Source organism: Enhydra lutris, unplaced genomic scaffold, assembly GCF_002288905.1.
Source record: "Enhydra lutris kenyoni isolate GAN:26980312 unplaced genomic scaffold, ASM228890v2 scaffoldscaffold14, whole genome shotgun sequence".
NCBI lineage: Eukaryota > Metazoa > Chordata > Mammalia > Carnivora > Mustelidae > Enhydra > Enhydra lutris.
In genome coordinates this window covers 45,637,560-45,650,010 of record NW_019154098.1, presented here as the reverse complement: position 1 = coordinate 45,650,010, position 12,451 = coordinate 45,637,560, and the positions used below count along the sequence as shown (strand labels likewise).

Sequence of the window (12,451 nt, the reverse complement as noted above, 5' to 3'; positions counted from 1 at the left end):
CTAAAATGAGTTTCTTGTAGGCAGCATATTGATGGGTTTGGTTTTTTATTCATTCTGCTACCCTGTGTCTTTTGATTGGGGCATTTAGTCCATTTACATTCAGGGTAACTATTGAGAGATAGGAGTTTAGTGCCAGTGTATTGCCTATAAGGTGACTGTTACTGTATATTGTCTCTGTTCCTTTCTGATCTACTACTTTTAGGCTCTCTCTTTGCTTAGAGGACCCCTTTCAATATTTCCTGTAGAGCTGGTTTGGTGTTTGCAAATTCTTTCAGTTTTTGTTTGTCCTGGAAGCTTTTTATCTCTCCTTCTATTCTCAATGACAGCCTAGCTGGATATAGTATTCTTGGCTGCATGTTTTTCTTGTTTAGTTCTCTGAATATATCGTGCCAGCTCTTTCTGGCCTGCCGGGTCTCTGTGGATAAGTCCACTGCCAATCTAATATTTTTACCATTTTATGTTACAGACTTCTTTTCCCGGGTTGCTTTCAGGATTTTCTTTTTGTCGCTAAGACTTGTAAATTTTACTATTAGGTGACAGGGTGTGGACCTATTCTTATTGATGTTGAGGGGGATTCTCTGCACCTCCTGGATTTTGATGCTTGTTCCCTTTGCCATACTAAGGAAATTCTCTCCAATAATTCTCTCCAATATACCTTCTGCTCCCCTCTCTCTTTCTTCTTCTTCTGGAATCCCAATTATTCTAATATTGTTTCATCTTATGGTGTCACTTATCTCTCGAATTCAACCCTCGTGGTCCAGTAGCTCTTTGTCCCTCTTTTGCTCAGCTTCTTTAATGTCTGTCATTTGGTCTTCTATATCACTGATTCTTTCTTCTGCCTCATTTATCCTAGCAGTAAGAGCCTCCATTTTTTATTGCACCTCATTAATAGCTTTTTTTATTTCAACTTGGTTAGATTTTAGTTCTTTTATTTCTCCAGAAAGGGCTTTTATCTCTCTGGAGAGGGTTTCTCTAATATCTTCTATGCCTTTTTCGAGCTTGGCTAGAACCTTGAGAATCGTCATTCTGAACTCTAGATCTGGCATATTACCAATGTCCGTATTGATTAGGTCCCTAGCCTTTGGTACTGCCTTTTGTTCTTTTTTTTGTGGTGAGTTTTTTTCCTTGTCATTTTGTCCAGATAAGAATATATGAAGGAGCAAATGAAATACTAAAAGGGGGCAAAGACCCCAGGAAAATGTGCTTTAACCAAATCAGAAGAAACCCCAAATTGTGGGGGGGTGGGGGTGGGGAGAAAGTGGATAAAAAGAAGTTCAGAAAAAAAAATTAAAACAAAAAAATATAAAAAAGAAAATATATATATGTATTAGACTGGTGACTAGAACAGGGTCATCCACTTAATTTTGGGAGTATTTTGGTCTCTTAGAAGAAACTACCTCCCAAAATTTTAAAGAATAAAAAACATATATAAGGGTAAACACAATGAAGGGATGGAATATACCTATAAAGATGAAAAAAAAATTTTTTTTAATTTCTAAAAAAGGAGTTGATTAAGTTGGTTGGGAGAATAAAGAAAAAGAAAGTGGAGAGAATTTGCTCAGGCTGGAGACTAGAACAAGCCTGCAGCTAGGTTTAGGGTATATTTTGATCTATTAGAAGAAGTTGTACCCCAAATTTTTTAGAAGAAAAAACCCTATGTGTATACAAAAAATAAAGTTAGATACAATGAAGGTTAAAATATAATAAAGGTTCAAAAAAGATTATTTTTTTATGAAAGGTATTGTTAAGATAAACTAGCTAAAAAACATTAAAAGAGGAAAGGGTAAAAGTTTAAAAATTAGCAGAAGAAAAAATATAAAATTAAAAAAATTAATTAACTGCAAGACTAAAGTATCATGGGGAGAAAGCCATGAATTCCATGCTTTGCTTTCTCCTCCTCTGGAATTCCGCTGTTCTCCTTGGTAAGTGAACTTGGTCCTGGCTGGGCTTCTTGTTGATCTTCTGGGGGAGGGGCCTGTTGTAGTGATTCTCAAGTGTCTTTGCCCCGGGCGGAGTTGCACCGCCCTTACCAGGGGCCGGGCTGAGTAATCCGCTCGGGTTTGCTTTCGGGAGCTTTTGTTCCCTGAGCGCTTTCCGTAGAGTTCCGGAGGGCGGGAATGAAGATGGCGGCCTCCCAGTCTCCGGCCTGGAGGAGCAGAGAGCTCGGGGCCCCACTCCTCAGTGCGCCCTCAGAGAAAAGCGCTCAATCACTCCCGTCACCCTGGCCTCAGGCCGCGCTCCGAGCTGACCGAGCCTGCGGCCGGTTCAAGGTAATCCCGAGCTTAGAGCTTACTCCTCGGCTCTGTCTCTGTAGCCGGCTTCCCCGCTCTAAGACCTGTGAGCTCTCTGACACTCAGACACCCCAGATCCTTCTGTGCCCCCGCGGGACCTCGGGCCACGCTGACCCTGCGTGGTCTTCACACCCATTTAGTCTCTGGAGCGATGTCCCTCAGCGGAACAGACTTTTAAAAGTCCTGATTTTGTGCTCCGTTGCTCCGCCGCTTGCCGGGAGCCGGCCCCTCCCCCCGCGGTCTATCTTCCCATCGCTTTGAATTCACTACTCTGCCCGTCCTACCTTTCAGAAAGTGGTTGATTTTCTGTTTTTGGAATTGTTGTTGTTCTTCTCTTCAATCTCCCTTTGGATTTGTAGGTGTTCGCAATGGTTTGATAAGCTATCTAGCTGATCTCTTGCTACCTGATGTCGTCTCAGCCTGCTACTTCTCTGCCATCTTCTGTAATCCTTCCATTTCAGTATTTTGAGTGTATCACACCACTCCTTTCCGGCCTGCAACCTTTTTGCTGAAAAATCAGCTGATAGCCTTGTGTGGTTTCTTGCTGCTTTTAAAATCTCTATCTCTATTTTTTGCCATTTTAATTATGTGTCATGGTGTGGACCTTCTTGGGTTGATTTCATTAGGATCTTTCTGTGCTTTTTGGACCTAGATATCTGTTTCCTTCTCTAGACTCAAAGTTTTCAGTTTACTATTCAAATAAATTTTCTGCCCTGTTTCCGCTCTTCTCCTTCTGAGATCCCTATAATGTGAATGTTAGTAAACTTGATGGTGTGGCTAAGATCCCTAAGTCTATATTCATTTTGTATCATTTTTTTCTCTTCCTCCTGTTCACCTTGATTGCTTTCCATTACTCTGTCCTCCAAGTCACTGTTTTTCTGTTTCCTCTAGTCTCTTTATTCCATCTAGTGTATTTTTATTTCATTTATTGAGTTTATCTCTATTTTTTTATGTTTTTGTCTCATGGTTAAGGGTCTCACCGATGTCCTCCACTCTTTTCTCATATCCACTGAGTTTATGGTCAGTACTTTACATTCTCCTTCAGGCATATTATCTCCATTTCACTTAGGTCTCTGGCTGTGATTTTATCCTATTCTCCCATGTGGGATGTGTTCCTTCATCTCATTTGTCTCTGTTTCTATGTATTAGGAAAATCAGCTCTTCTGCTCCTGAAAGTAGTGACCCTATGAAAAAGAAGTCCTATAGTGTCCTGCAGTGCAGTGTCCCCTGTTCACCAGAACCCGGCACTTCACGGGTGTGTCCTGTTTGTGTTGAATGCACCCTGCTGTTGTGACTGAGCCACTTTTTCCTTCAGTCCAGTCATTGCACTGGCTCTCTTTGCCTGTTGTCAGCCGTGGTTTGGTCCTTGTGCTGTTAGTGAGCCAGTCTTGGGCCACCTTGGGCTTAAGTCAGACCAGGCATTTGCCAGAAATATAGTAACACTGAACTCAGGGCACTTTCACTCTTTTGTCTCCTGAGAAGTATTTGTTCATTGTTGAGCAGGGCCTGCAGTCAGACCAGATGTCTGCCCTCAGCACACTGCTGGAGCTGGAGCTGGACTGGTGTGTATGTGGTTCTTTCCCCTTTCCCAGGGGCAGACATCACCTTGGAAGTGGTGCTGGCCTCCGGCAGAGCTGCTTGTACACAGCCAAGCTTACGGCTTTGCCTGGGATGGGCTCCACCCCAGGGTGGGGGGGCAGATCTGCTGAAGTACACAGGGGCTGGATGTGTGATGTGAGCAAGATTTGTCCTGGTCTGCTGTGGGAGAGACCTGCAGCCACCAGAACAAAGACAGGCCAAGTTGGAGAGGATGGATCCGCCTAAGTGCAGGATGTGGGGTTGGGGTGGGGGGGGTTGCTGGGCAAGATGCACAGTATTAGCAAGTTATGTAGGGATTGTCCTTGCTGCTCTGGTTCCCACAGATAACTATGTTTATACTGGAGAACAAGGGAGGGAAATGGCACCTGCCTGTTCCTGTGTTCCTGGAGAAGTCTGCCAAGTATCCCTGCCTCTCCAGTACATGCCCTGAAGTTAGTAAACAAGTATAGTTCAGGCATTTTTTCAAACTGCTGCTCCTTTGCTGTATCTTCATGGGCCTGTTTGTTGTGCTCCTTAAGAGAAAATGAATCTCTCCAGGCTCTCCCAGAGCCAATCCTGCTGATTTTTAAAGTTCTAGGTTTTAAGACCCATTGACTGTAAGAATTCATGAAATTTGGCCTTTCTTATTTTCAAAGGCAAATTCATCTTCCCCGTGCAGGCTTCCTACTGTGAGGGTCTGTTTCTCCCTCTTCTCTACCCCTATGTGTCCCTCCCCTCTGCTAGCAGTCCAGTAGTCCATGGAGCACCCAATAGTAGTCTTACCCTGTTAGATGTGGTCTCTTCTCTATATTTAGCTATGGAGAATCTGTTCTGCCAATCTATGGGTCATTTTCTGAGTTACTTACACTGAGGTGGCGATCATCTAGTTCTATCTGTGGGACGATGAATTTAGAGTCCTCATAATCTGCCATCTTCCCTGGAAGTCCCTGGAATTAATTTTTTAAAGTCATCTTTGTATTTGTCTCCCATCCTCCCGTAAATTTATGAATCTGTCCCCTCCTCCTTTCTACCTTAATTTGGGTCTTTGTCATTACTCACCAAGCAATTTCACCACCTTTCTAGCTTTTCTTCCTGTGTTGTATTATTGTTCCCCACGGGATAACTCACACCACCACCAGGATCTTTTAAAACCCACCTCTAACCCTGATATCTCTCTGTTTTAAACCCTTCAGTGGTTCTTCATTGCTCCAAGATTAAATCCAGACTTCATCCCAATGTGTCTTTTCAGCAGACCCCCCAATCCAGCTCCTCCAAAACATATCACATAGCCTTTTAGCCACTCTCAGGCTGGTCAGAGAGTTGCAAGGGACAAATCTGTCTGTCCTAAATTGGAAAAGCAAACAAACAAAAAAATGACAATTATGGCTAGAATGTGGACTCTCAAAGTTGGAGAGAAAATTGAGGGGGGTGTGTGTGTGTGTGTGTGTGTGTGTGTGTGTGTGTGTGTGTGCGTGCGCTTACATGCGTGCGTGTGAAAGAAAACCAGTGGGCCCCGGCAAACCAGAAGTGTGTGTGTGAGAGAGCAAGAGAGAGAGAGAGAGAGAGAGAGAACGAACCATGGGCACTGACAAACCAGAAACCTTGCAGCAGTCAATCCAAGGATGGGATAAGGCCAGGAATTTGGAAAGAGCTATATGGAGGCAGACAGGATAGATTCAAAGAGCTGCACTTGAGGTCAAGTACAAATGCACGCATTCAACATTTTTTGGAACCATAAGACAACAGATACTCATGTCTATAATATACTGAGATGATTTTCATGATACCAAACCAGAAAATTTAAAAATTATGTCAAACAATACAGATATATTGAACTAATCAGTTCTTCACAAAACTTTCATTTTCATGCAGGCACCATAGGTGTTTTCCATATGAATAGGTAAGATTGTTTCACACCACATACAGAGACAATTAGAACAATTAGTTTGCTTCTTGGGACACCTGTGTGGCTGTTGGGTTAAAGCATCTGACTCTTGATTTCAGCTCAGGTCATGATCTCAGTGTCATAGATCAAGTCCCATGTAGGGCTCCTTGCTCAGCGTGGGCCATACTTGAGATTCTCTCCCTCTGCCTCTCCCTCCACTTGAGCTTGCTCACACTCTCTCTCTCTAAAATAAATAACTAGAATCTTTAAAATTAGTTTGCTTCTTGTCTTTAATTTCCCATGGCTACTTACAATTTTTCTTTTCCATTTCAGTATTTCCATACAGAAGCTTTCCAATGAATCTCGGTACATTATTTATGAGTTTTGGGAGAACAGCAGTGTGTGGAATAGGTAAGTAACACCAGGCTTTTTTGGGGGGTGGGGCAAGGAGGGGGAAATATACATGATGTTTTTAGAACTTGTAGGAAAAGCTCTGTTCCCTTTACCTCACCTCAAAATCTATCCCATTTGTTCGTTTTCCTAAATCCCACCCTTTTAAGAATTTATTTCATGGATTAGAAACCCTTCTCTTCTTGAAGCACAAATACTTTTGGTAATGATCCTCCTTGAAGTATAACCACTTTACTGATGCTGTCAAGTAAGAGTTAGATATGGGTCGTGGGTGTCTTAAGTGCCAGGAGGTTGGGAGGACAAAGGACACAGAAAAGGAAAGATGAGAAAATAATTTTACTTTCTAATTTTTCATAAACTTTGTGGCATTTTACTTTACAGTAAAACTATAACAGTTAACACCATCATGGCTTAATTTTTCTAAATATCTTTAAACTGCAAAAAAATTAAAAAATCAACTTCTCTTGGTAACCATTCTATAGTGTATAATGTATATCAAACCATATTGTACATGTTGAATGTAGATATTTGTCACTTCTCAACAAAGTTAAACCAATACACCTCTTTTAAATTAAGATAATTACAAATAGGTAACATACAATTGGAAAAATGGGATGAAGAAAATTATTGCTATTGAGATTATATAGTACTAGTTCGTTTTAAATGGCAGAGAATACAGCCCTCTAGTAAGCCCATATTTAAGGTTTTAAATATGGTAATGAAAGTAATAGAATACCTGGAAATTTAGTTATACATATTTCACCTAAAAGTTTTATTTCTGTGACTATTTTAAAACTATAATATATAATGACACCAATAGAATTTTAAACACAGAAGGGAGCTTTAAAGCCAACTTAATTCTGTACTCTAGGCCTACACTTTGAGATAGATGATTTTTCTTTTTTTCCCTAGAGAGAGAAAAATCTATAGTCTTTCTTCTTAGCTATCCTATTTTGAAATCATTCTGACAGCCAATATATTCTTTTTTCTGTTTAAGCTACTTTCTGCAATTAAAGTCTTTCTCCTTTTATTTTCCATGGGAATTAATGTTCTTATTCTTATTAATTACATTTATATATAATTATTAATATATTACAATCTTATTATATATTCTTATTATTGAAATTTTTTGTTTTTTAAGGCCAAATAACCATAAAAAGTCTATATTCAGACACTTAATCCAAATCATCCAAAACCTTGCCACCGTGACTGAATTCGATCTGTTGCACTCTACTTAGATTATGAAAGAAGCACACAGCCTTAACCTGTAATTATTTATACAGCCACCTTCAGACGAATTATAGCAAGACATTCCAAAGAAGCAACGTGGACTTCTTGGAAACTCCAGAACTCACATCTACTATGCTGGTTCCTGGTAATTATCCTGATTTCAGTGCTTATATGCTTTTGTATTGTCTTTTGCTTTTAAAAGATGTATTTCTTACCCCCAAACTTGATCAGTGGTGCTCTCTTTATTAGATCTTAAAATCTAAAAGTGGGGGGGGGAGGAAATAGATCTATATAGTCTATTGCCTTTACTACTTAGTTGATCCTATTTGTATTCCTGGCTATATTAAACCTAGTATTAGTCATTTTTTTCTAGTCACATATAGTAAGTAATCTCACAAACTTGGAGTCAAATCATGACATGTCCAAAAAAATTTATTCAAATGTTTTACCATATTATAATTTAGTGTACTGAATAAATTTGAAATGTGTGACCCATAGATTGCAGATTAGAATTATGCTGGAAAATTTTTTTTAATTTTTTATTTATTTGACAGACAGAGATCACAAGCAGGCAGAGAGGCAGGCAGGGAGAGAGAGGAGGAAGCAGGCTCCCTGCTGAGCAGGGAGCCCGACGCGGGGCCCGATCCCAGGACCCCGGGACCATGACCTGAACCGAAGGCAGAGGCCCTAACCCACTGAGCCACCCAGGCGCCCCTGCTGGAAATATTTTTAATAGCTATTAAAATATTATTTGTAATTGGAGGAAAGCAGAATGGAAAGAGAAAATTGAAACTGTCTAAGAAGTTTCACCTAGCCATGGCTTAAGAAAATTGAGAACCAAAATTCATTTGTTCATCTACCCTTCCAGTCACCAATTAAATATATTTACTGAGTGTTTTATGGGTTAGGTACTGAGGATACTGGGATGCTTAGCTTTACTAGTGCTAGTTCCAATTTTGAGTAAACATTATGTTAGGAGCTAGAGAGAGTGCAAAGTAAAAATTCAGTCCCTTCCCATAAAATACTGTTCAGTAGGAAAGACAAATGCTTGCAGAAAAAAACGAGCTCCAGCATAACACAGTAGTTACCGCCGGTGTCATAAGATGCATGTGTATTTAGAGAAGGGATTGCTTTTTAACAGTTGTTTTTTTTTAAAAAGAGAGGACTGTGGAGTTGGAACTTAAAAGGTGAGTTGGACAAATAAAGATGGAAGAGACTTTGCTAGAAGTAAAATGTAGACATGAACAAATGTAAGATGTTAATGTTCTTGGCTAATTGGTACAAAGGTAAGAATAAGGCATAGGGCTAATACAGGGTACATGTAGAGAGAGAAGAGAGTAGGTTGAAAATACAATGAGTTTGAACTTAGTAATATGGATTCGCTAAAGGTTTTTGAGAGGCATAGTGAATGCTCTAATCAGTAGTAACTGGCAGGAGGGAGTAAGGTGGATATCATGGAGAGGTGACAGATTGGTCAGGTAGGGCAATAATCTAGGCCAGGAAAGGAGAAGGCATCTGAACCAGGAGCTACCCAGAGAGAGCTCCCCTGCCAATACAGTTTTCAGGAGTTAACCATGGCAAGATATTTGAAGCCTGGGTTTAATGAGAAAGGGTATAGATAAGAACAACTATCTGACAAAAGCATAGGAAAATGCCTTTATTTAAAAGGGAAAGAAAAGCCTCTGTTATTAAGGAGACTGAGGGGAACCACTCAGAGGTGGAAAGTCAGAGTAGTCAATTAGCAAGGAAACTGAAAGAGAAATACCATGCAAGGCACAGTGCTTGTCAGGGGCCTGTGTAGTGGGGTGGGACTGAAGAGAATGGGACTGAAACCTGGATTTGACAAGAGGTCACTTTTAACAGTTTTAATAACAAAACAGTTTAATAAAAGAACAGTTTTAATACAGTGGTAGGGTAGATTTCGATGGATTAGGGAATAAATGGAAAGTGAAATGGTAAATTCTAGAATTGAAGGTAGGTGAGGAGATGGGGGAGATCAGGTGTGAATGTTTTCCAGTCAGCAGCCTACCATCTCTGCCCGAGCTTTAGGTATATACTTACTCTAGATCTTAAGAACACGTTTATGGACTTACAGAATTTCCCTTGCTTATATCTCAGACTTAATACTCAAATAAGAAAGCCATGAATATGGCTGAAATTTTTCTGTTCTCTTTCTCTCTCAGAGCATTCCCTAATTTGGGAGAGAAAAGTTGGGCACAAATAATACTGGATCAATTCTTATTCTCAGAACCCAAATTCAGTACAGTTTAATGCTTTTGTTAACCTATTTTGCATTAATTTCCATATCATATCTAATTTCAGCAATGACCCCTGAAGTTTGGAAGAACAAAAAGAAAAGATAGGTCTGATTTCTAACACAATTTTTTAAATCTCCCTCAAGATTTTTAATATCTACTTGGGGCATCCTTTTCTTTTTTTGAAAGTGGAAGTTTTATAAATTGCAACAGCAGACACACCTCTCTGGACAAACAGCTGGAATTAGCTTATAAATATTATTTAAATTTTTTTTTTTTTTTTTTAAGATTTCACTTATTTATTTGACGGGCGGAGATCACACATAGGCAGAGAGGCAGGCAGAGAGGCAAGCAGAGAGAGAGGGGGAAGCAGGCTCCCCGCCGAGCAGAGAGCCCAATGCGGGGCTCGATCCCAGGACCCTGAGACCACGACCTGAGCCGAAGGCAGAGGCCCAACCCACTGAACCACCCAAGGCGCCCCATTATTTAAAGTTTTAATGGCCATATGACTTCTACTAATATTTTTATTTTTTTAATTGAGTTTTCTACTAATATTTTTAGTAACCAGTCTTATGAATTTTGTTATATGGATATGAAGGTTAAAAATAAAAACAAAAGCATTTTCAGCTGTACGTATTTAGACCTAAAATAAAAATCTGAAAAAAATACCTATTATAAAGAGATGGGTAGGTTTGTATTTTTAATTTAACTCACAAATTATGATTTCTGATAAGACTGCTTTTTTATTAAGTTTCTAAGGGGTTTACTGAAGAAACATCTTAAGAAATATATTGCTATGGACTCTCAAATATCAAAATCATTCAAATGAGGAATACTGAAGTACAGACAAACAGGCCCACTAGCCATCATAAAATACCCAGACCAAAATATAAAGAATTCAGTCTGTGGAGCAGACTATCCCTTGGCAAATGAGAGAGGCCTGTGGCTATCAGAAAAGAAGATACACATGAAAGTTAAGATCCTATTACCAACTAGTATATTTCTTAAATAGCTTTGCAAATTTCAGACCTTTCTATTTGTCGGTTTCTCACAGCATTCCATCAATCTTACTTCTTTGCTATAGATTTGACTTTGGGATATTTATATTCACTGGGGAAAACATTTTCAACCTTACAACATAGATACACTATATTTAAAACACATCCAGTTGCTTCTACCCAATCTTTATGAAATTGTTATGTAAAAGTATCTTACATTCCCAAACTGCTGCTAGTACTGGGAGGATTAAAACAATATGATTTCATCTTCAGGGCATTTACAATCTCATTGCCAAGATAAGCTCCATTCATACAAAACAAAGTATGACCAAGTGCCAAAAGACCTGGTATAAATATTGCATACGAAAAGTTCAATCTTGGTTCAAATAGTAAATAGTGACTAACTTGAAAGATAATTATGCAGACTAAAGGTGGGAGAAAATAGTCTAAGAATGATTACACCTTGACTAACTTAGCCCTGGCAATTATTTTCATTTAATAATAGTTGTTTTTCTCTTTTCAGCTTCATGGTGGATCCTGAACAACTAGATGTTCCTAGACATTTTATGGTTCCAAGTGCAAAACAAGTATTCTTATTGAAAATGTGAATTAGAAAATTCTCTGCAGTTACTAATCTACTCTGTACTTTTGTTTAATATATTTAAGATGTGCACTCTTCTAAAATGTCTTCTCTATCTTTTATGTGAAGTTTACCTAAATTTTTGAAGTTCACTATTCTCAGTCTTTGCTGTTTTGCTACATTGTAACCTAAACCCTTCAGTGGCAGAATCTTAATATGTGAAAAAAAGTATACACATAAAGGAAAAAAATTGTGAAAAAGAAATGATAAAAAATAATTGAAGTGGGAACTTTTAGAGTATCACTTCATAGGATAGCTTTTGTAGATTTGTCATAAACTATCAAGGTTAAATCAGTGTTTTGTCATTTTTAAGTAACTGATTTTCTGTGAAGTTTATTCTTTGGTAGTGCTCACTCCATTACCAATTCATGATCTTGTAAGTATTCACTTTACTGAAAAAGCTAATATGTGACCCAAAATGGTGTCCTTACGTGCAGAGAGAGCGAAAGAAGGTGTACAAAGAAAAGGCCACGTGAGGACACAGTAAGAAGGTACCAACAGCAAGCCAGAAGAGGCCTCAGAAGAACTCAGCCTTGCTAGCACCTTGATCTTGGACTTCCAGGCTCTAGAACTGTGAGAAAATACCTTTCTATTGTTTAAGCTAAAAAAAAAAAAAAAAAAGTTAATACATGAGCATACAATAATAGTCTTGGCTGTAATCTATAGACTCTATATACCTATCCTGTTATAAACTGGTTTTTCACACGTGAACAATTCTGTGATAGTTAGGGTACCATTTGGTACTGTAACACCATTATATCATTTATTATAGCATCATAATTATATGTAAGTTCAACAAATCAAAAAAAATAGAATTTTACTTTGAGAAAATTTGATTCAAATTTTTTGACATATGAGCCAGAGGACTAATTTACTTCTGGAAAATAGACATTTGCATTTAAATAATAATTTCAAATATTTAAATAATAAAATTTTAACCTAAGTAAATGAAGAAATACAAAACAAGCACAAAATTTTAAGAGCATTCCCTCTTCCCAGGGAAGATACTGGACAGAAAACCTTTTCCAGTTTTAACACTAGAATGACAATTCTAATTTCACCAGAACAGTTGGTGTGTTCTGTGTACCTAGTACACTTTGCTATACAGGCTCATATAGTTTTAATAAAATCTATTCTGATAAATGCTGCTAATAAAAATCCAG

The 12,451-nt window shown here is 38.6% G+C and overlaps 1 protein-coding gene across 1 annotated transcript in view; it reads left to right on the top strand.

Annotated features, from left to right (window-relative positions):
* The window catches only part of LOC111146817 (N-terminal EF-hand calcium binding protein 1), a 210,446-nt gene extending 198,555 nt beyond the window's left edge, over window positions 1–11,891 (top strand). The window contains exons 11-13 of the mRNA XM_022502513.1: window positions 6,088–6,165; window positions 7,449–7,540; window positions 11,172–11,891. Coding sequence (XP_022358221.1) covers window positions 6,088–6,165; window positions 7,449–7,540; window positions 11,172–11,197 — 196 coding nt within the window. The 3' untranslated portion in view covers window positions 11,198–11,891. The remainder of the gene's footprint in view (window positions 1–6,087; window positions 6,166–7,448; window positions 7,541–11,171) is intronic.
* The last annotated feature ends 560 nt before the right edge of the window (window positions 11,892–12,451 follow it).